Source organism: Leucopleurus acutus (assembly GCF_964270905.1).
Source record: "Leucopleurus acutus genome assembly, chromosome: 20".
Taxonomy (NCBI): Eukaryota; Metazoa; Chordata; class Mammalia; order Artiodactyla; family Delphinidae; genus Leucopleurus; species Leucopleurus acutus.
Genome location: NC_139162.1, coordinates 52,043,298 through 52,067,068, shown reverse-complemented (window position 1 = coordinate 52,067,068; position 23,771 = coordinate 52,043,298). Strand labels below are relative to the sequence as shown.

At 51.1% G+C, this 23,771-nt stretch overlaps 1 protein-coding gene across 2 annotated transcripts; it reads right to left on the bottom strand.

The window, feature by feature from the left end:
• Positions 1-4,414: 4,414 nt before the first annotated feature.
• On the bottom strand, positions 4,415-20,309 carry SNRNP70 (small nuclear ribonucleoprotein U1 subunit 70). 2 transcript variants are annotated; one of them, XM_082863205.1, is made up of 10 exons: positions 20,044-20,309; positions 19,144-19,300; positions 17,736-17,798; positions 17,568-17,622; positions 12,241-12,305; positions 12,035-12,097; positions 11,277-11,358; positions 7,975-8,076; positions 5,322-5,409; positions 4,415-5,213 (listed from the first exon to the last, which is right to left on the bottom strand). In XM_082863205.1, exons 2-10 carry the CDS (start codon positions 19,288-19,290, stop codon positions 4,586-4,588), a joined length of 1,293 nt encoding a protein of 430 aa, XP_082719331.1. In that variant the 5' UTR covers positions 19,291-19,300; positions 20,044-20,309; the 3' UTR covers positions 4,415-4,585. The 2 variants fall into 2 exon arrangements, with proteins under 2 accessions (XP_082719331.1, XP_082719330.1); XM_082863204.1 differs by having other exon boundaries at positions 4,415-5,240; positions 20,044-20,307.
• Between the last annotated feature and the right edge of the window lie 3,462 nt (positions 20,310-23,771).

The following is a 23,771-nucleotide window of genomic DNA, read 5'->3' as shown; positions in this document are numbered from 1 at the left end:
ACCCAGTGGACCACCAGGGAACTCCCCTAAAGATCTCTTCAAATTCTCCATCTTTTCCTTTGGGAACATAGTTATTTCAGTCTCTGATAATTCCAACATTGGAATCAAGTCTGGGTCTGTTTCTATCTTTTTTTTAAAAAATTTATTAATTTATTTTTGGCTGCATTGGGTCTTTGTTGCTGCACGCGGGCTTTCTCTAGTTGCGGCGAGCAGGGGCTGCTCTTCGTTGTGGTGCCTGGGCTTCTCACTGCGGTGGCTTCTCTTGTTGCCAGAGCTCAGGTTCTAGGTGTACGGGCTTCAGTAGTTGTGGCACGTAGGCTCAGTAGTTGTGGCTCGCAGGCTCTAGAGCGCAGGCTCAGTAGTTGTGGCGCACGGGCTTAGTTGCTCCGCGGCATGTGGGATCTTCCCAGACCAGGGCTCGAGCCGGTGTCCCCTGCATTGGCAGGCGGATTCTTAACCACTGCGCCACCAGGAAAGCCCTGGATCTGTTTCTATTGTCTACTGCTTTTCTCTTTGAATAGATGCTAATACGCATCAGTACTAAAAACCATGGAGGCTTTGAACCTCAACCTGTCTCCCCTAGGACTGCGTGGCTGCTCAGCTCTCTCCTCAGTAACTTAGCCTCCGTTATTGCTTTCCGATGAGACCACTGGGGGTCTCGCCACAACGAGCAGCTTAGGAGCTTAGGAGTTGGCAGATTGCATGTGCATTCTGGGGCTCAATGCCCACCTGGGAATTTCACCCTCAAGTCCCAAGTGTCTGGTCCAACCTCCGTGAACTCAGCCAAGTCAAAGACTGCCACTTTCTGAGTTTATTCCACCACTGAGAGTTTTCTACCACTTTCTGAGTCTATTCTGCCACACTAAACTGGCAAATGTCCTGAAAGAAAAAGCAGGAGTAAATATGAAGTTCACTTCTGTATGCTTTCCTTTCCCCTCAGGTGTGGCCTACATTGGTTGTTCCCCAAAGCCTTTCACAAGTTACTTGTATGTGTTTTGTCCAGTCTTTATATAATTGGCCTGTGCCAGGCTAGTCCAAAATGGGTTGTTCTTCATAGCCAAGCCCAGAAGTCTAGTTTCAACATCTGGGATATCCATGAAAATACACTAGAAGTATTAAGTTCTTTTATTCCCTAAATTGTTTCCTCCCGGACTAGTTTCTCTATTTATCTTGTGGTCCCTTTTGGCAGAATTTTTTCAAATGTCTGGGATCTTTGCTTATATGCTTATAAAAACTGAGGCATGATGGACTTCTCTGGTGGCACAGTGGTTGAGAGTCCGCCTGCCGATGCAGGGGACACGGGTTCGTGCCCCAGTCAGGGAAGATCCCACATGCCGCGGAGCGGCTGGGCCCGTGAGCCATGGCCGCTGAGCCTGTGCGTCCGGAGCCTCTGCTCCACAACGGGAGAGGCCACAACAGTGAGAGGCCCGCGTACCGCAAAAAACAAAAACAAAAACAACCAAAAAAACTGAGGCAGTTAAAAAGCATGCTAGAGGACTTCCCTGGCGGCGCAGTTGGTTAAGAATCCGCCGCCAATGTGGGGGACACGGGTTCGAGCCCTAGTCCGGGAGGATCCCACATGTCGCAGAGCAACTGGGCCCGTGAGCCACAACTACTGAGCCTGCGCTCTACAGCCCGCGAGCCATGGTTGCTGAAGCCTGCGTGGCTAGAGCCCGTGCTCTGCAGCAAGAGAAGCCAACGCAATGAGAATCCCGCGCACCGCAGCGAAGAGTGGCCCCCGCTCTCGGCAACTTGAGAAAGACCGCTCACAGCAACGAAGACCCAACGCAGCCAAAAATAAATAAATAAAATTTTTTTTAAAAAGCATGCTAGAATCCTGATGTATGTCAGTCAGATTACATGACAGACTGCCTCTGGTTTATCAGACCAAGTTTGCCTTGAGGCTGAGAAACTTAAAAAAGACAAAAAAGTAAGTCTTATATTTGCTTAGGCAGCAAATGCCCGGCTCCTAGGCATCCTGACTGCTTAAACAGAGGGCGATTTTTCTGTGTACAAGTCGTATTCGAGTCTTCTACCCTTGTTATACCTGGAGTTGTAATCTTGAGCATCTGTAGGGTTCTGCAAGGCTGATGGATGGCTTCCTTCTCAAGTGGTCAGCAGACTGAAGTGTTCTCACCATCGTCCTGTTTCATCTTTAGTCCAGAAATGTGTTGACATCTCCACTGCTCATGGAAACTCTCGTTTTGTTACTCCTTACTATCATTACGAAGCATGGAGTAAAAACGCAGACGGTGAACCTCCCATCATGAACCGTACGTGGTTTTCTGTCCTGACCCTGCGAGGACTTTCTGCTCTACCCAATCTTCTTGCATCTTTTCTTTAAATTGAAGTATAGTTGATTACAATGTTTCAGATGTGCAGCAAAGTGATTCAGTTGTACATATATATGTATTCGTTTTCAGATTATTTTCCATTATAGGTTTTTTTCTTTTTTTGGCTGTGTTGGGTCTTTGTTCTGCACCCGGGCTTTCTCTAGTTGTGGCGAGCAGGGGCTACGCTTCGTTGTGGTGCGTGGGCTTCTCGTTGCGGTGGCCTCTCTTGCTGCGGAGCACGGGCTCTAGGCATGCGGGCTTCAGTAGTTGTGGCACGCCGGCTCAGTAGTTGTGGCTCGCGGGCTCTAGAGCACAGGCCCAGTAGTTGTGGCGCACAGGCTTAGTTGCTCCGCGGCATGTGGGATCTTCCCGGACCAGGGCTCGAACACGTGTCCCCTGCATTGGCAGGTGGCTTCTTAACCACTGCGCCACCGGGGAAGTCCCTCCATTATAGGTTATTACAAGACACTGAATATAGTTCCCTGAGTTATGCAGTAGGTTCTTGTTGTTTATTTTCTGTATAGTAGTATCTGTTAATCCCGAATTCCTAATTTATCCCTCCCCCTTTCCCCATTGAAAAGTTCTCTATGTCTGTGAGTCTGTTTTGTACATAAGTTCATTTGTATCATTTTTTAAAATCCCACATATAAGCGTTATCATAATGCTACCTATCTTCCTCTTTCTGATTTACTTCACTTAGTATGATAATCTCTAGGTCCATCCGTGTTGCTGCAAACGGCATTATTTCATTCCTTTTTTATGGCTGAGTAATAATATTCCATGGAATATATAGACTTTTTTTTTTTTTGACATGGACCATTTTTGAAGTCTTTATTAGTTTTTTGGCCCCAAGGCTTGTGTGATCTTAGCTCCCTGACATGCAGCAAGCAGGATCTCCCCAACCAGGGATCAAACCCATGCTCCCTGTAGTGGAAGCGCAGAGTCCTAACCACTGGACTGCCAAGGAATTCCCTCAGCTATTGTAAATAGTCCTATGAACATTGGGGTACATGTGTCTTTCCAAGTTAGAGTTTTCTCCAGATATATGCCCAGGGATTGCTGGATCATGTGGTGACTATTTTGTTTTTTAAGGAACCTCCATACGGTTCTCCATAGTGGCTTCACCAATTTACATTCCCACCAACAGTGTGGGAGGCTTCCCCTTGCTCCACACCCTCTCCAGCATTTATTTGTAGACTTTTGGTGATGGCCATTCTGACTGGTGTGAGGTGATCTCTCATTGTGGTTGACTTGCATTTCTCTAAATTAGCAATGTGATGTTGAGCATCTTTACCGGTCTGTTGGCCATCTCAGTCTTCTTTGGAGAAATGTCTGTTTTGATCTTCTGCCCATTTTTGACTGGGTTTGTATTTTTTATATTGAGCTGTATGAGCTGTTTGTATATTTTGGAAATTAATCCCTTGTCAGTCACATCATTTGCAAATATTTTCTCCCATTCCATAGGTTGTCTTTTCATTTTGTTTCTTTCCTTTGCTGTGTAAAAGCTTTTCATTAGGTTCCAATTGTTCATTCTTGCTTTTGTTTCTATTACTCTAGGAGTCAGAACCAAAATATTTCAATGCGATTTATGGCGAAGTGGGTTCTATGTTTTCCGCTAGGAGTTTTATAGTATCCGGTCTTACCTTTAGGTCTTTAATCCGTTTTGAGTTTATTTCTGTATATGGTATTACAGAATGTTTTGTCTTTTATACATTGCTCTCATGTTTCATTTCCTCACCCTTCTTCCTGCTCTCCAACTCAGACTAACAGCTTCCCTTTCACACACAGCTGTAGCTTCCACTGAGTATTCTAATGCCTAAGCCCCATCCCCGCACCAAGACAGGGGTATCAACAGCCGCACGAGGAATGCGTGGGAGAGACGTAAAAAAGGAAAGATACAAAGGGATCAAGGACCCTTAGGGAGGGCTTCCTTACCCCATCTGAAACAGCTCTGGTGTACCGGGGCTAGCCGCAGCCTTAGGTCATAAAGCTCAAGTGAAAACCAACCAAAGCAGGGCTATCAAAGGCAGAAGGTGACCCTCTTCTGGGTAAGAAAGTAAGAGCAGTGAAAAAACCAAATGCCCATTATCAACAAGAAATTAATTTTATTTTTAAATCCAAGACACCAGAACAAATAAGGAGACTCCTACCCTTGGCTGGCAAACTTAAGTGGTGACCAAGAAGGTTTGGGGAGAGGATGACAGCAACAGGGAGGGTAGGAACACGTCCAATCAACCGGTGGGAGGCTCTCTTCACTCTGGCGCAGCCTCCATCAAATACCCGTTCTCTGGAGCAAGGTACCCGTCACCTCCCTCGGACTCCATGTACATGTCTCGGCCGTCGCTGCCCAGGCCCTCCAGCCCGTTGTCCTGCCCACCGCCACCCGCCCCACCTCGAGCCTCATCCCTGCCCCGTTCACCACCCCGCTCCCCTCGCTTGTGCTCCCGATCGCGCTCGCGATCGCGGTCCCGGCGCCGCTCCCGGTCGCTCCGGTGGCTCCGACGGCGCTCCCGATCCCGATCCCGGCCTTTCTCCTCTGGGCCATCGGGGCCGTCGGGACCCAGCTCCCCGGGAGGCCCATCATCAGGAGGCGCGTCGCCGGCCTCGGAGGGCTCTGCCATGTCGCCGCCACCTCCGCTGCCTCGCAGCTCCTCCTTGCGTTCCCGCTCCCGCCGCGCCCGCTCACGGCTCCGGCTGCTGCGCCGCTTCCGATCCCGGTCCTTGTCCTTGCTCCGCTCCCTGGAGCGCCGCCGCTCCTCCTTGTCACGACTCCGCGAGCGCCGCCGCCGGTCCCGAGAGCGGGAGCGTCGTCGTTCTCGCTCCTTGTCTCGCTCGCGGCTCCGCTCCCTGCGCTCCCGCTCGCGGTCCCGGTCCCGGTCCCTGTGGGGAAGCGGGGAGGGGCCGGGCCTGGATGAGGTGGGCAGAGGTTTGCGGCAGGGCTCCCCCACTGACCGCCCCCGTCCCAGGACACCGGCTGCCCAATCTCACCTCTCATCGTAGCGGGAGGTGTCGTCCCGGCCGGAGTGCCGGATGTTGACGTCAGCGCCACCTCTCCGGGTTCCGCCTAGGCCACCTCCTGGGGGTGGGGGCAGACCACGGCGGGTTAGTCCGGGCGGCGCCCACAGCAGGGCGAGCGAGGGGCAGCAAGGGGCGCGGCAAAGGCCACCAAGCACCTCTGCCGACGCCTACGGGGCCAGGTGCCGTGAGGACCTTCTGCCGCACTTCTCTAACACAACACGCACACTCTTCAGAGATCAGAGGACGTCCACAGCGCGAGCTGGGAGCTCCCGTAATTGACTCCAAAGCTCGCCATCTTCACCACTACAGACGCGCACAGCCTCCTGGCAAATCCTGTCTTGCAGTCATCCTCACCCTCACCCTCAGGCACGGCAATGGTCTAACTGAAAACGTGATCTGCTCCAAAGCCACCAATGGCTCCCCACAGCCTAAAGCAACGTCCGTCGGATGGCTGGCTCCTTCCTGCCTTTAGAGCAAGGCGCCCTGGCTCTCCACGTCCTAGATCTCCTCATGGTCTCCATTGCCTTCCTGCCCCAGTTTTGGGGGTCATTCACCTCTTTACCTGGAATCTCATTTCCCTTGTCTAGTTAACTGCTACTTACCCCTTCACACATTAACCCAAACAACGCTTCCTCAGTAAGCCTGCCCTGACCTACCAGATGAAGCTGTTCTCCACGACTCACATACATTTCCTTCTCAGAACTTCAGGTGGAATTTCCGATTTTACATGGACATGTGTGAATTAACAGCTGCCTCTCCCACCAGCCTGTAACGCACCATCAAAGTCAGGACGATGTCTGGCTCTGCTCGCTGTAACTGTACGTGGTACAGCATCCAGGATATAAAATCGTATGTGCAGCAAGCAGTCAAATGACTGAACAGCTATAAGGAGTAGTGGACGGTCTCCTTCTTCAGACGGGGTAACAATCTCAGATAAAGCCACCTGCCCGGGGTGACTCTGCAAGGAAGGGCAGAGCTGAGACCCAGGAAGCTGCCCTCTCACGCACGCTTCTGCCCCACACTGCCTGGAGGGAAGCTTCAGTGAGGTGGGCTGGGGTTCCATATAAGGAATGACTTTCAGCAACGAGGGTGAAAAAGGAAAAGAGGCGGCCTGGATATCAAAGACATTCAAATAGGGACAAGCAACCGACCAGGCTTCTGGAATATCACAGGTATGGGGCAGAAGAGACTAGTGTTTTCAATTTTCAGGTCACAACCCAGCAATGGATCACATCATTAAATGTGATTGGTAGCAACCAATATATTAAAAATAATAATAATAAAGCAACAGAATATAAAATACTAGTATACACTGCCTGTAGAAAAGATAGTTTCATAACACTTCTGTTTGGGTTAAATGTTTTTTGCATGTAGCAATGCACTGGGTCAAGATGCACCAGGTGTCACCATCAGAAAGTTGGAAATAGCAGACTCTGAAGGACTCACTCCACCCCAGAGAAACCAGAGAGTGAGATAAGAACCCATCTGTTAAGCTCAGAGACTCAGCAGGCTGAGTGTGTGCTCTACTCAACAAAGGCAAGTCAAGCACCACGACAGCGGGCTGGGAGGCAGAAATAAGAGCAGAGGGTCCTGGAGCCACCGGGGGTGTCTGCACAGGGAAGATCATTTTCTCTGACAACTGTGTCACTCACCCTCATAGGAGTTGGCCCTCAATAGCCATGTTTGGATGGCAGGACCTCAGCCCCAGGTCCAGGTCCAATGCTGAGCCACTTAGATCCACCCGCCCCAAAACGGAGAGAGACTCATCAAGGACTGGGCTGTGGAATGCCACACTGGGCCAGTGCGGAGAGACACAGAAGGGAACAGTCCACACGAACAGCGAACAAGGCAGAAGCAAGCTGCAGAGATGCCAAAGGCGGCTCCTGACCGTTCAGGTTCGGCTTCCAGGTCCTCTTGAGGCACACAGGCATCGCCTGTCTCTGGGCTCCAAGATACTGGGATTCTGTATCAACAAGTCCCCTTTATGCTTTAGGAAGCTCAAATGTATTTCTGGTGCTTGCTACCAAACTGACCTTGACTGAGATGGCGACTGACAAGTTAGAGACAGAGAGTGGGGGGGACGGAATGCAGGAGGCTCTGAGGGCAGAGACCATCTATGTATGTCTTGCTCTTGACTAGAAACCTGGTACACAGCTGGTGACCAAACTGGCGTTTGCTGAATCAATGAATGAATGAACGAACGAGCAGGAGCAAAGGGTAAGTGGACGAGAGAGTGACTTTCACAAGCCCGACCGTACGCCGCTTGCCAAGCTGGCTATCTGAGATGCTGAGCTCACTAACTCTTGCCGTTATTCCCACTTTCCAGGATGAGGAAAATGAGGCAGGAGGAAGGGAAGATACACCAGCCAGGAAGTACGTAAGCTGGAATCTGATCCCAGACTGGCTTCTCAACCACAGTACTCTTGCTCCTAACTAGTAACCCAGAGTAAGAAACCAGACCAGGAGAAAGATGGTGACGAGAAAGGCTGAGCTAGAGAGAGGGAGAGAGCATGTGAGCAGCTGGGAGAGGAAGAGAAGACAGAAAGCAGCAGAGGGTACAGAAAAGAGAGGTAAGAAAGCAGCCAGCAGGACACCGAGCCCAGCCTGTGCAGGATGTGCTCACCTAGCCGCCGGGGCCTCCAGCCCTTCACCGTGCGGCCCCTCTCCACGTCCACAAGGACTCTCCTGCCATCAATCTTCTTGCCGTCTGCGTGCTTGTAAGCGGCTGCAACAGATGTGGGGAGGGGGAGGGGAAGGGGGAGGAGTCCCCAGAGGGTCCTCTAGTCAGGCTAAAGCACAGCTCTGTGGCATCCCCACCCCCCGGCCGTGTCCCCATCCACACACTTACACACGCGCACACACAGACACACATGCCCACCAGACAGCCAGGCAACCGACAGCCAGACCAACCCTCTCGCAAACCAGGAGGGGCCTGCTCCATCTCGGCACCTGCTTCCTTACCAACCCCCAATCACCATTGGGGGGGCGAGACCACTCCCAGGCACCATCCTGACCCTAACCACCCCCCTGGGCTCCCAGGCCATTCCCACTCCCACTCGACAGAGCAGCCCCCTCCCGCCAAGGTGGCCAAAGTCGCTGCAAAGAAACTGGAGGTTAACTCAAGGCTGGACTCTGCTGTGGGGGAGGGTTCCTCCACAACCCCAGGCATGCACCCTAAAACATCATGCTGGGGGAGGAGGCCCAGCCGGGCCGCTCTGCACCCCAGTTCACACCGGTTTCCTTTTTCTGTGTTTTTTTTGGGGGGAGGGTGAGCATGGGGGGAACAGACATCAGAACAGAAAATGAACCAGAAGGGGGTGGGAGAAATCTTTAGGAGATGGCAGGGAGCAGAAGGGCGGGTTATGGTGCTCCCGGGGGGCCTGGAGGGGCCCCTACAGCAGGCGGGGGAGAGGGCAAGTGGAGGGAGGCACGGGAGATGTGCGGTGCTACTGAAAATTCCTGCCTTACCTGAGATGACAGCCACCCAACCCCAGCCCCTGTCCCATCTCACTCCACACCCCCAGCTCAACACACACCGGGAGGCCAAGCCCAGCCTGAGCCTCTCGGGAAGGGTGAGGAGTAGAGGGGGAGATGCGGGGAGAGGCACGTCCTGCGCTCGGGCAGGGCACAGCAAAGGACAGGCCTGATCCCCGGCCTGTCTCACGTGGGGCTGTCGGGAAGGCCAAAAAAGTCCCTATTTCCCACCCCCAGCCCTGGCCTAGGGGGTCGTCCTCAACCAGCCACAATACCCGGCCCCGCCCCAGCCCTCTCCCCCCCAAATAACAACCAGAGGAAGAGAAAAAGGTGCCATTTACCGATGCCGGCCTTGCGGGTGTCCAAACCGAGCGGGATGGGGGGGGCTCGGCAACTCCTGGGGGCCTGGCGAGGAGGCGGGCTTCCCGGGGGGGGACACGGGACCGCTTACCTGGAGCCCCCAAGCTTACCTGAGCACGCGCACAGACCCCACACCCACCACCACGGGGTCAGCTAAAGCTACAGGGAAGGGATTCTAGGGAGCCATGGAGGGGGAGAGGAACCACATCTCCTGCACCACCTGGAGACAGGCAGAGGAAGTGGTGGACCCCAAAGAAACCTCACGGAGGCCTTGAAAGAGGGGGAGACAAGGGTTAACATCAAGTCTGGGAGCTGGAAAGCCGTGGGACTATCTTTTTTGATTTTAAAGAGAAGGCTAGGGAGGCCTTGGCAAACCTGTCCACCTTCACCTTTCCCCAGTAAAGTCCATGCTGAACTAGGCACACGCCCACCCCCTCTCAGCACGTGGAATGACTTCTCCACCTCGAACTCCACACTCCCTCCCACCACCTGCTTCAGCCCAAAGGCTGGCACCCAAGGGGACAGCCTTGGGGGTCCAGGAGATGGAGTGCTGCCCATGATCCGAGGGGGAGGGGCCGCTTGGCCCCTGAACCCAGAGGAGGGTGGTAGGGGAAGGAAGTTAAGGGCTGGGAACACCGTCAAGCGAAGGAACCCTGCTCTGGTTGTGTCCCAAACCCCAGAAGAGGCCCAACCCGGGAGTAACAGCAGAGAAAACATGTGACGTGTGTATTTCTAGGCTTCACTCTCTCTCCCTCTCTTAGGTCTCTAGACAGTGGAAGGGTCTTCAGGAAAATCTACACCACCTTCTGCTGCTTACGGCCTGTCACTCGAACCCTCCCGCACCCCAGTCCCCAATCCCATGCACTCCAGAGAGCAGCTGGGCCGCTGGGCTCCATGGCCTCTCGGGAGGCCTCAACCATGATAAGGCAGACAGGAAGGGGGCAGAGCACCCCGAATCTAGCAAGCAAAACGATTCTCCAGGGCCACCACAGTGACAGCCCCGCGAAGGCGCAGGGGCAGGGAGCGGAGGGCTGAAGGGTTCCACATGGAGCCCTGGTCCCTGTGCATCCCGTCTTCAGTATTCCCGCCACCTTGCCACTGACATCATGAAGCCAGGTAAGTCAGGGGGCTGGTCGAGCCCAACTGCCTTTCCCGTCGGGGTTCATCTCTCCCCTCCTGGGATCAGCAGGATTACTGGAGAGCAGATGGATGGGGGGCCGATGGGACCAAGGGCACCCAAACGAGGAAAGGGCTCTGGGTGCGGGGAGGCTGAGGGGGGCGCCTGGGGATGGGAGGAGGGATGCCTCGCTGCTCCTGAGCTGCCTGGCTAAGCTGGGCTGGTGTGCGGTGCTGAATGATCTTACCCATGATACAAACCCTTATACCAACCATACACTGAGGTGTTGTAAGGGGAGCGTAAGCATCAGCTGCAAGCCAGCTGCGTGGTGGCTGCAGTGACAATAAGAACAGTCAATTAATACGGCGGCCCCTGGACACGCCGCAGCCCTGCCCGCCCCCACCCACCCATCCCTGCCCACGTGGACGCCGCCGCGGCCTCAAAGGGGGCTCTGGAGATGTGGGGGCAGGCGCTGAACACGCCAACCAGCCCACTGCCCGCTGAGGAGCAGGGCGGGGGCCGGGGTGGGGAGGCGGAGGGTCGGGTGGCCCAGCCCCAGCTGAGCTGGGGGAAGAGAGGGCAGGTTCAAAGGCCAGTCCTCATTCTAACCTGGCCGCCCCCAACTCCGGGGGGGGGGGAACGGGGAGAGGCTCCCCGAAACTCCGACCCCTCCCCCCACCTCCCGCTAGCCCCAGCCGCCGCCCGGCTCCCTCCTTGCCCCTGAGGTTCAACGTGTGACACTTACCTCCCCGGGTTCACACACACACACACGTTGTGGGGGATTTTGGTTTTTGTTTTTAAAAAAACACGTATATAAAAAAAAAAAAGATATATCAGAAACAGAGGGAGGAGGAGAGAGACATTGCTAATGTCAGGTTTGGCAGGGAGGGGGGCAGGGACAGACGACGGGAAGGGGCTGGGGCAGCAGAGAAGAGAGAGGGTCAGAGGGCAGGGCACAGGTGGGAGGTACTCACAATGCATGTCTCGCTCATGTTCGTACTCGATGAAGGCATAGCCCCGGGGCTTTCCTGACCGCTTACTGTAGACCATATGTATCTGGGGGGCAGAGGTCAGCTCTGACACACAGAAATCCCACCCTGTCAATCACACAGCCCATATGCCAGGCCCTGGGCTGGGTGATGCCAGCGACAGACACCTCAGACCCTCTCTCCGTCCCTTCAAGGACCCAGAGTGACTGCTGCTCTAATGGCCCTGGGCTTCGCAGTTTATGCGCACGATGACCTCAAGCCCTTGCTACAGCCCAGAACATTTAAATTAAATGAAAAAATGTCAGTTAAACATGAAGTCTTGTTCTAAAACAAGAATCAACATACATTTTCTATAAAGGTATAGAGAAGACAGCAGGTATTTCCAGCTGTGAGGGCCATACGGTCTCTTTCTGCTGACCGACTCCCGACTCCGCCTTACGGCAATAGCAGCTGCAAACAACAGTAAACAAATGGGCCTGGCTGGATACCAACAAAACTTTATTTACAAAACCCAACTTTGTAGTTTGCCGACCTGTGCTCTAAATCAGCAGCAAGTAGTCACTACCTCTTTGCTGTCCTTCTGCTGTCCCAAGTCTACCGCATGGAACTGCAGTCAGGATAGAAACCCAGGCCATGGACTCCGAAGCCAGAAATGAGGCAATGCACCCTCAGGGCTGGGAGCCAGCCTCCTCCCTCCCTCCACACACGTCCAACTCAAACTCCCCGCGCCCCAGTCCACTCACTCTTTTGATGGGTCCGTACACCTCAAACTCTCTCCGGAGCTTGGATTCTGTCGTGTCATAGTTCTACAAGTAGACAGAAATGAAGTTAAGTGGGAGAAGCCCTCAGAACATCCCCGGGACCTAGTCTACTGCCCACACCCAAGCTCTCAGCAGTCCAGGGTTCCAGACTCCTCTGGGGCTCCAGGGATTGGGAGCTGGGGACTCACCACTCTAGCCACAAAGAGAGTCTTGAAGGCATCACCCTGAGCATTGGGATCATTGTGAGGGTCCCCTGTGCAGGAAAAAAAAGAATTTCTAAGTAGAAGGTGCCAACAGTATCGTAGAGCAAGACAGAAACAGACCGACGGGCAGAGACCCAGAACTTTTGGTCACCTGGCCACCTTGGGCATGTCCCTCTGAGCCCTGGTTTCTCCGAAGCACAGCAGCCTTCATCTAAGTGGCTGATTTAGGCTGACGAAGGGAGGGGGTAAGACTGACTTCAAGCTGACAGGACGGAGGCCAGCCTAACTGCCACTTCAGACGTACGTATCCTGAGGCCCAGGTCCCTCCCAGGTGTAACTAAGCTCAAAGAGGCATCTCTGGAGAAGCAGCCTGATCCCTCCAGGTACTGAGCTTCCTCTCTCACCTGCAGGGCCACAGTGCCACCCACAGGCAGGGCCTGCAACTGCAGCCCCAGGGGAAACCTGAGATCAAGCAACCCTAAGACTGGGAGTGGAAGCCTAGCAGAGGCCAAGCCCTGCTTTCTGCCCTATGCCCTGTGGCCTCAGGGAGGCACCCACGGCTGGCGCTGGAGCTCACAAGAGGCGGGTCAGATTCTTACTCCCAGCCTTACTACCGCCAGACCACTGAGGAATAATCATATCCACAGACAGAAACCAGACTCTTATTACAAAACCAACTCCATAGGTGATTCTGATGGGTCAGGCCTGGGAAGAAAGAAGTCTTTTTCACCAAGTATGGTGGCCCCAGCACACACAATGGCTCTTGACTCCTGCCAGGGCCCCAAAGGCACCCTGCCCATTGCCAGTGGAGGCGGTTCTTCTACAATACAGTGCTACTTTCTGAAGGACTTGCCATATTCTATGAGAATGTGAGAAAAGAAATAACGTTAATAATTTACTGAACACATAATTAGGCTCAGACACTGCTGGAGGCTGAGACTTATTTAGCATCATTTTGCAAATGGAAATACAACCAACCCCTGAGGCACGGAAGAGGAGAAGTGTCAGACAGCAGAGGCCAAGCTCAGCTTTACACCCCAGCCTGACCTCACAGCCCAGGCCCCAGGCTGAACCCTGCGTGTTAGCTTCTCAGAGAAGCCAGAGAATTAAAGGTCACAAATCTGTTTCTCATGAGAGAGGTTGGCTGCAGACATAAACTAAGTTCAGGATGACTTTAGGGAATTTTTTGGAAAACGGAAGACTGAACTCAAATTTAAGGGAATGACTACCTGGAAACTGATGGTAGCCTTTGAAAACAAGTCCATCTTTGTGCCTGCCCCTCACTTCCTCACCAAACCTCATCCCTTTGGGTTGTAATTTTCTGTGCCCAAATGTCTCAATCTGCATCCATTCACCCAACAGATATCTATTAAGCACTTTGTGCCTGAAACTCCCATAGATGCTGGGGACTCAACAAAGACAAAAAAGATGCCTGCCTTCTTGGAGCTCATCTGTTACTGGAGGGAGGCTGAAGGTAAACAAGGTAAATAAGGCAACCATCTAGTTCTATCCGGTAATAGCAGATGGGGAGAAGAATTTTAATGGGAAGGTCAGGAAAGGCCTCACTGAGATAACACTTGACCTGAAGTTGTATTTAACAGGAAATAAACCTCACACCACCAGGCACCAGGTGGTCTAACAGGTACAGCAGGAGCAGTGCAGTGCGACCCCGATCACTGCCTGGGGGAGTGGACGAAGGCCAGACCGCAGAGCGCTGAGCTCCCTGATGGGCAGCCCGGAGGAGTCCGGCAGACAAAAGGGGAAACCACCCTGGGCACACCAAACGAGTCTCTATAGTTTCTGCTTAACCAAGAGGCCCAGGAGTGTGACCAAAGGTAAAAGCTAGTGCAGCTGAGCCAATAGTACCCACGTATCTGAGCTAAAAGAGGGTGACAATGAACTGCAGTTGATGAGCAGTTCACCAGTCAACAGGCACACACCCTCACTCCACTCCACTCCACTGGCAACTCTGCCCTTGGGAAATCCTTGGTTAAAGGGATTATGTAGGTAGCAGCCCAGAGCAGGGGCTCAAAGGACTAGACTGTGGAGCTGAGAAAACTCATTAGGCTTTGAGATGGTGAAGAAAGTATCTCAGAACTCTTGCTCTTGCTAAACATACCCGGCCTCCACAAACCTCCATCTTCTGTCTTAAAAGCGGGAGTAATAACCCCTGCTGCACTTGGAAGCTGTAAGTCAAAATCATGACATATTCTATACATCAAGTGTTCAGCAAGGAGCAAGGCCCCCTTGAATGGTAGCTGTTAACTGTGACAAGGCACAGCAAGTTTCTGTACTTGGGGATGGAGGCTCTCAGGGGCAGAGAAAACCTACTATACTTGACCCATCCTTTCCTTTTCCTTTTCTTTCACGGGGAAGTTCAAACACTTAAGGAAATAGAAAACAGTGTAACGAACCCCTCTGAACCAGCTTCAACTATCACCACGTGGCTACACTTGTTACATCTCTAACCCCACCAGGATTTTAAGTCAAACCCCGGATATACCACTGTAGTTGCTAATAAAGACTAAAAAAAAAAAAAAAAAAAAAGTAACAACGGTACTGCTATTATGACTTAAAAAGGTCAACGTTAATTCCTTAACTTCACTAAGACCCAGTGTTCAAATGTCCTTGACTGTTTCAAAACTGGATTTTTACAGTTGGCGCATTTAAATCAGGATCCAAACAAGCTCCACACTTACCATTTGGTTGAGGTGCCTTTTGACTGTTTAATCCATTTGGTTCACTCCCTGCCCCCTGCCACCCTTTTAACATTTGTTAAAGAAACTGGATCACATGTTTGTCCTATACAATTTCCCACATTCTGAATTTGACTGGCTGCATCCTCAGTATTGTTTAACATGCCAGGATCCCCGTTTTAAAGTGTGAAAAACAATTTCCAACAGGAGAAGTGACTTATCCAAGGCCACACAGCTGTAAGTGGCAGAGGTGGAGTTAAAACTCATGTGGGTCAGAGATGAACAGATAAAGAAGATGCGGCACATATATACAATGGAATATTACTCAGCCATAAAAAGGAACAAAACTGAGTTATTTGTAATGAGGTGGATGGACCTAGAGCCTGTCATACAAAGTGAAGTAAGTCAGAAAGAGAAAAACAAAGAGCGTATGCTAACGCACATATATGGAATCTAAGAAAAAACCATATTGATGAACCTAGCGGCAGGGCAGGAATAAAGATGCAGACGTAGAGAACGGACTTGAGGACACGGGCCAGGGGGGCGGGGAAGGGGCAGCTGGGACAAACTGAGAGAGTGGCATGGACATATACACACTACCAAATGTAAAATGGATGGCTAGTGGGAAGCTGCTGCACAGCACAGGGAGATCAGCTCGGTGCTTTGTGACCACCTAGAGGGGTGGGACAGGGAGGGTGGGAGGGAGGTTCAAGAGGGTTACGGGGATATATGTATACTTATAATTGATTCACTTTGTTCTACAACAGAAACTAACACAACATTGTAAAGCAATTATACTCCAGTAAAGATTAAAACAAACAAATAACTCACGTGGGTCAGACTACAAGGTGTGTGCCCCAGCAGCAGAGCTGAAAGGTTCCCCAAGTTACCTGCTGCCAACAGTTCTGTGAGCCAGGTCCTACAGGAGCTGGGGCCACAATGGTGAGCAAATTCCATCCAAACCCTGCCTTCCTGGAGCAACTATGAACCAATGTAAGATAGATATTCACCAGTGAATCCTTCCTGCAGACTGAAGTGACCAACCTGCAGCAGGACTCAGGGCTTTCAATGTACATGGGGACTCGGACCAGAGCAAGGAGGTCACGAAAGGCTTCCTTGAGGAGTGACGCTGACAGAGATACGAAGAGCAGCTCCATATAAACCAAGTATCATGTGAGACTGAGGGAAGAGCCCAGGCAAAGACCCGGTGACAGGAGAGCATCTGGGAAGGAAGAGGCCCGTGCTGGCTGGAGCAGGAGGGGAGCATGGGCAGAATGCATCCCCAGTGGGCAGGGAAGGGACTCCGGTCTTTTTGCTGAAAGCAAAAGGAGGCTGTGTGGGAATTCCCTGGCGGTCCAGAGGTTAGGACTCTGCGCTTTCACTGCCGAGGGCCCGGGTTCAATCCCTGGTTAGGGAACTAGGATTCTGCAGGTCGCGCAGTGCGCCCTCCGCCACCAAAAGGGTGTCAGCAGAGAAAGGTACAATCAGAGTTGTATTTTAAAAAGCCCCACAGAGGGAACTTCCCTGGCAGTCCAGTGGTGAAGACTTTGCACTTCCAATGCAGAGGGTGCAAGTCCGATTCCTGGTCAGGGAACTAAGATCCCACAGGCTGTGCAGCACAGATTAAAAAAAAAAAAACAAAAAAAGCCCTCCAGAACCTGGTGGGGACAGAGATGCAGGTAAACCCCATCAGACATTAGACTGCGTGTCCAGGCTAGAGGGGCCCTGGGTGGTGGACACAGAAAGAGGGCTCAGATTTGTGACAGGGATAGGTTTTGGTGACAAGCTGGGGAAATAGCAAGAAAAAGTTGTTAAAAGCAAACTGGGTGGTCATGACTGAGGTCATGATTTGCAAAGCTGGATGACCAGGTTCCAGCAAAGGAAACATCCAAAGACCAGGTTGTTGGGGAGAGGAAATCCTGATTGTGGTTTGGACACTGAGTTTGAGATGCCTTTGAGGCGTCCAAGAAAAGACAGGAAGGCAGTGAGAGTGAGGGCTTAGATAGCTCTCATTTAGATGCCCAGGTATTCAGTTGTGAAGCATTTGCATAAGCTCCTTGAGGAATGGGCCACTCCAGGGAATAAGGTTCTGAGTGAAGTGATTCACCATAGACGCACAAGTATAGGAGGAAAACCCAAGTCCTAACTACAAAGCCCTCGCCCTAACAAGAAAGGGCCATTGGAGACTGATATGCGACCCTCTTGTGAAGTCTGGTCAATGGCTACAAGGTCCCTATCCCAAACTCCAATTCCTTCTGTACTTGGAAGGGATGAAACATCAGCAGTCCGAGGATCAGGGAGCTAAGGTGCAGCCAGAACTGCCTCACTAGCCAGGACCTCACTGCCTTGCCCTGTGAGACCTGGCTGGGCTGTGGGAGCGCCTCCAAGTGCAGGCCCCTACAGGACGCAGCCCAAGGTACCAGGCTCCTTTCCTGCCCACCCTTACTCCACACTCCCCTGCTTAAATGCCTAAACCAAATACAGTGCATGGCAAACGGTGGGGTTAAAAGAGTGAACTGACAACCCGCTTTCCCAAATTAAAGTCCTGGGGTGGACTGGCGGAGAGAAACACAGGAGTGCTTGAACGAGAGATGAAAGGAGGAAGGAGAGACTTACACATTTTTAGCTCTGTCTCGACTTCCTGCTGTCGCCGCTCAATCTTTTCCCGTCTCTGTCAGGAGAAAGGTAGACAACTGAATACAGACAGAAGTGCCCTGATGTCAGGGAACATCCTGAAGAAAGAGGCAAAAAAGGACGTGGGGCCAGAAGGCAGACACTACATACCTTCCTCTCCATGCGCTCCTCCCGAGTTTCTGCTCGAGTCGGAGGAGGGGCATCTCGAGGGTCCTGGGAACAAGAAGAGGTGACAGGGTGGGAGGGACAGGGGAAAACAGCAAGAGACACCCAGCCAGGAAATAATAAATATCTTGGCCATGCTCCCCTGCGTGTTTACACACACGCACGCACAAACAAACATGGACAGTTCCAGGGAGCAGATCAAAGCACGGTCCATGGACCAATGCTATCTGTGAACTGTTACTGGTCTGTGACAAGAGGAGTAGAGAAGCCAGGAACTGGTATTCAGAAACTTCTACAGCGATCTGACAGAGGAGTTTTATGCCCATTGAACTTAACAAAAAATTTTTGATTTTTTACTTTGTAGTCTTTCTCTAAAAATGAAAGAAAAATGAAAGAAACTCTCTCGTATTTATCAAGAAAGTCAACCTGCAGCATATTTGTCCTCAATCATAAACAGGAATCGGGACCAGGCCTGGCAAAAGGAGCTGACAGCGCAGAGCTCAGAGGTAAACAACTGAACACCCTCTGAGGGCCAGAGCAGTTCCTGAAGGCCTCAGCAAGCTTTCATCAAATAGTAACTGGCACATAACCCATGTCTGCCACTGGCCTGTAGCCATTAAATTAGTGTAACTGGCGAACAACATTTTCCAAGTACCAGTTCAATGAGGGTGGCAATCCCACTAAAGAGCCGATCTTCTGTCACCGCGCAACTAACTTCTGCTCTGCAACTTCCTCCGTCTCCCCTTTCCCACTCGATGCCAGAACTTTCTTCTTCTGACTTCTGGCAGCATTTCTCAGGTGTTCTCTGATACACCGTAAGAGGTGGAAGTTGTTATCCCAATTTCACAAATGAAAAAACTGAGGCCCAAGAGCACAAGTCGTTTATTCGTGTTTATCCTGAAATTCTCAAGCCCACAGTCTTAAGCAGCCCATCACCTGGTGCTAACCCTTTACAAATATCACCCTGTGACAAAAATGATAAATATAATAATAAACATTGACATTTGCTGACTGCTTAGGATCAAACTCCATGACATAAAATTTCCAGTTAATTCTCCGTCAATATTACAGCGAAGATACTAATATCCCCTTGCTATAGATGAAGCGATCAAAGCACTAAGAGGATGCACCACTTGCCCAAGGTCGCACAGATGCTAAATGGTGTGCCAAGGTCTACCTAACTCGAGAGCCTGAATCCTCAACTGGTAGTTACGGAACTTCCACAAAAACCAACAAGGGATGCATTATCCATCCCAATCAAGACAGGGAAACTGAGCATAAAAGTCACCTGCCTAAATCACACAGCTGGAAAACTGGCCAGAGACTGGACTCCCCAATCCAGCCCCACGGACCCCAGAACCCATCCCAGCCCAAGTCTGCTGAGTGAACTCACCTCAAACTCTCGGATGTATGGCGCAATGCCACAGTAAGGTTGATTGTGGTGTTTTTCATGTGGCAGTTTCTCCAGGGGTGGCAGGTATGGGATGGGGTCACGGGGAGCAAAGAGAGCCAGAAGGTTGGGTGGCAGGAACTGCGTCATCTTGCCAAGTCTGAGAGCAGAAGCAGGACCACATTATATGAGGGTGGGCTGGGAGAGATAAGGCCCCTATAATCCCTTGACTTCCAAGAAAAGAGGGAAATAGGGGCAAAATCTCAGTATCAGAACAAGTTCTGTAGGGGCACAGAGTGCTCCTAAGCCACAAGGGAAAAGAATAAATCTGAATGAGAAAGCAGGTTCTGGAGGGAGGACTGAAGCCGACAACGGAAACAAAGACTGAAAAAGGGTTTCTGAGTAGTGAAGTCTCAGAGTCCTGAGCAAGGAACTGCGGGGCTGAGGGTCCCTGGGGGCTTGTGGGGGCATCAAGGATCCTGAGAAAGGAGGTCCAAGGCAGTGGCGGCTGGTGGTCCCATACCTTGGATAACAGGTTATGGGGCGAGGGTCGCAGGAAGTCTCCGATCAAGGAAGGGGATCAAAAGTAGCAAACCTCAAGCCAGGGAGTTGTGAGGAATAAATGTGGGCCCCACAGGCGAAATGAATTATGGGTAAGGGTCGGTGGAGGCAAGGAAAAAAAGGCAACACACCGCAAGGGCCTGTGGGGAAGTGACCGCTGAAGAGGAGGGCGACTATGGGAAAAGGGCCTAAGTGACCAGAGAACTCTGGATAAGGGGTGCAAAAAGGTGCTATGGCAGTGGCGCGGGAAGGGGACCCGGCCGCGGGGAAGGGACTGAGGCACACCGCAGGGGCTTGTGGGTAGCGGCCCCGCACCCGGTAAGGCCACTAAGTCACACTCACCCGCCGCGCGGCGCCCTCCTCGGCCTAGCGACGGTCCGGGGGCTCGCGGCGGCTGCGGCGGACCCTCAGTAGCAGATACTCCTGCTCTGGCTTCGACTGTGGCGGCGTCCGCGTCCCTCAGTCTCTATCGCTCGCCTACCGCGCGCTCCAGGCCGCTGCTCACGAGCCCGCGCGGCTTCGGCTCGCGACAGGGCACGGGGAGGAACCAGCCTCAAATCCCTCCGCCGTTCGCACTGCGCACGCGCTGCGCGAGTCCACCACAACTCACATACGGGGAGCCTGGGGCCGCCGCGGGCACTGCGCACGCGCAAGACCACTACCCCCCGCCTTCCGGCACCTTAGACGCCTTTACCGCGGCAAGCTGGTCACAGTGCGCACGCGCGCTTCGCCCCAAGCCGTCTTCTTCCACCTCGCGCTCTGGGATCCAACAGCCTCTCTCCGCGAGACTCCTCTCTATGCTCCACCCACTTTCCCCTCACACACTTCCCGGATCTTGTGCGCATGCGTGTATCGTCATGTAGGGCACTTTACCCTTCCGCCGCTTGGCAAAGAATCCCTCTGTGAACGATGTGATTGCCTAACCTATTAAATAAGTAACTATTCATCGAGCGACTAATGTGTGCTCGGCCTTGTTTGGACTCTGGGATGTAGCACGTGACTAAAGCAAAGTCTTTTCCTTTTTGGAGCTTGCATTGTACTGAGGGAGACAATATAGGCATTTAAAAATATAAATTTAATTTCGTATAGTGGCCAGCACAATAAAGAAAAATAGGGGAGAGTAGGGCGTTGGGCAGCGAAAGAGGAGCTATTTTAGAAAGGATGATAATGGAAGGCTCTTCTGAAGAGGTGATGTTTGAACAGAGGCCCGATGGAAAGGAGATCAGGGCGGGATTAACAGCAAGTGCAAAGGCCCTGACTTAGGAAGGATGGCAGGAATCCTAGGTGGTTGGCCAAGAGAGCAGAGAACTGGTGGCCATGTTATTTAGGGCCCTGTAGATCTGTAAGAAGTAAATATTTTAAGTTTTTTTGATAGATGCAATTGGCTGTTTACTAATACAGAAATTATTACAACATTTAAGTGACTAATATGTTTAAAATATTTTGACATATTTGCTTTATGTATGTATATGGGAACTCTCTGAACTATGTTTTTGACGTTTTCCATAATTCTAAAATTATTTCAAAATAAAAAATCTAAAGAAAATAAAGCTAAACCTGCCTTAATAATGTTTTTTTTTCTGTACCACTGGAAAGTAAATTGCTGCGGCACTGCACCTCTAAATACTTCACCATGCATCTCCCAAGAAAAAGGCATTCTTCTACATAACCACAGAACTAGTTTCACCTCTTAGAAAGTTTATCCAGTCCCTATTCAGATTTTCCCAATTGACCCACTAGTACTTTGTTTTAATCTGAACCAGGAGCCAATCAAGTTTCATGCATTGTATTTGGTTGTCATGTCTCTTTATTCTCTTTTAATATAGAATACAGACACACACACACATGCACACCCCCACACACTTTTTTTCCCATATGTTGTTGGTTTTTCCCCAGAGTTCAGACCAGTTTCCAGTAGAATATCCCACATTCTGGATTTGTCTGATTGTTTCCTCATGGTGTTTAGTGTGTTCCAAAACCTCTGTTTTGCCTATAACATGGAAATTGAGTCTGAGGTTTGAATAGACTAACGTTCAGCATTTTTGGCAAGAATGTTTCCCTGGTGATACTGCGGACTTCATATTGCATCACCTCTGGAGGTGCAATAATGTCAGATAGCCCCACTATTATGATGCTGAGTTTGACCACCTGATCAAGGGGCAAACTGATAGATCTCTCCTTGTAAAAGTACATTTTCTCCTTGGTAATCTAAGCAGAGAGACTTTGCCACTGTTCCCCGACCACCTCATCTCTCACCTCACGGTTGTAGCAGCCATTGCTGATCTTTGCCTGAATAAAGTGTTACATGGGGGAGAGGGCAGATTTTTTTTGAAAAGCAATAGGAAGTCACTAAAGGGTTTTGATCAGGAGATGGACAGAACATAATTTGCATTCTTAAAAGATCACGTCAATGGCTGTGGACAAAAAAATTGAAAGGAAGAGGCTGAAGGGGAACAGGCAAATGCTTAGGAGGCTACAATTCCCAGGGAAGAGATGGTGGTTTGGACTAAGATGGTAGTGTTACCAAACTCAGGTTCAGCTACTTGCTGCTGGAAAGTCAATACTCCAGGGACAAGTGTTGGTAGGAAAGGAAAGGTTGCTTTATTTAGGAGGCCAACAACCTGGGGAGAAGGTGGACTCATGTCCCAAAGAACCAACTCACCACTGCCTATCAGGGCACAAGAGATTTTATTATTTTATTTATTTTAGCTGCACCGCGTGGCATGCAGGATCTTAGTTTCCCGACCAGGGATCAAATCCATGCTCCCTGCAGTGGAAGAGCAGAGCCTTAACCACTGGACCACAAGGGTAGTCCCACAATAGCTTTTTTTTAAATTAATTAATTAATTAATTTTTGGCTGCGTTGGTTCTTCATTGCTTTTTCTTTAATTGTGGAGAGTGGGGGCTACTCTTTTTTTTTTTTTTTTTGCGGTACATGGACCTCTCACTGTTGTGGCCTCTCCCGTTGCGGAGCACAGGGTCCAGACGCACAGGCTCAGCGGTCATGGCTCACAGGGCCAGCCACTCCGCGACATGTGGGATCTTCCCCGACTGGGGCACGAACCTGCGTCCCCTGCATTGGCAGGCAGACTCTCAACCACTGTGCCACCAAGGAAGTCCAGGGCTACTCTTCATTGTGGTGCACAGGCTTCTCATTGCGGTGGCTTTTCTTGTTGCAGAGCATGGGCTCTAGGCGCGTGGGCTTCAGTAATTGTGGCTCACAGGCTCTAGAGCGCAGGCTCAGTAGTTGTGGCGCACGGGCTTAGCTGCTCCGCGGCATGTGGGATCTTTCTGGACCAGAGCTCAAACCCGTGTCCCCTGCATTGGCAGGCAGATTCTTAACCACTGCGCCGCCACCAGGGAAACCCCACAAGAGCTTTTAAAGGGGAGTTTCAGGGATGTATAGGCAGAGGGAGGGGGTTACATGCAGAACACCACAGTCAGCTTTGACAATTATCTTGAAATTGATCATGCAGTGGTCTGATCGGCATCATCTTGATTGTTTTAAGTACAGTTAATCTTCAGTTCCAGAGTCAGTTTGTTGCCATTTCTTTGAGGCCAGTTCTCGGAATAGTGGAAGATGAAGCAGCTTATGTCATGGCTACAGTCTGGTTATCATGTAGTTAACTTCTTCCACCTGGTGGGGGTTTTGGTATCTGCAAAACACCTCAAAGGAGATGACTCAAAATATTATCAAGAGCCCTTGAGGAGGAACTAAAGGTCCTTAACTTTGTTTAATGACTAAACAATTATTATTTTGTCCTGTTTGACTGCTTTTCTTTGCTTCTGCATTTTTTAAAAATTTTTCTGATGAAATTTATTCTTTGGCTAAAGTTTTTTACAGACAGAAGGCAGGCGGAGGACATGGAGAGGGGGTCTGTTCTGGGAAGACCCCATAGGGTCCTGCCCCGTTACAATAACAGTGAGGTGGAAAGGAGTGGTAAGATTCAGGATCTACTGTGAAGGTAGATCTCACTCAGTTACTATAGAAGTGGAATTAGAGTGTATGGAAAAGAGGGACGTTAAAAATAATTCCTAGAGGAAATTAAGGAGACAGCTAAATGCAACGT

Bases quoted from the DNA above. Each gene is read 5' to 3' on its own strand.
- SNRNP70 (XM_082863204.1), bottom strand. From the start codon at position 19,290: ATGACGCAGTTCCTGCCACCCAACCTTCTGGCTCTCTTTGCTCCCCGT. The intron at 17,623-17,735 runs GTATGTAGTGTC...TTCTCCTGACAG, and splicing joins AGGAGCGCATGGAGAGGAAG to AGACGGGAAAAGATTGAGCG. The intron at 5,241-5,321 runs GTGAGATTGGGC...CACCTCATCCAG, and splicing joins ACCTCCCGCTACGATGAGAG to GCCCGGCCCCTCCCCGCTTC.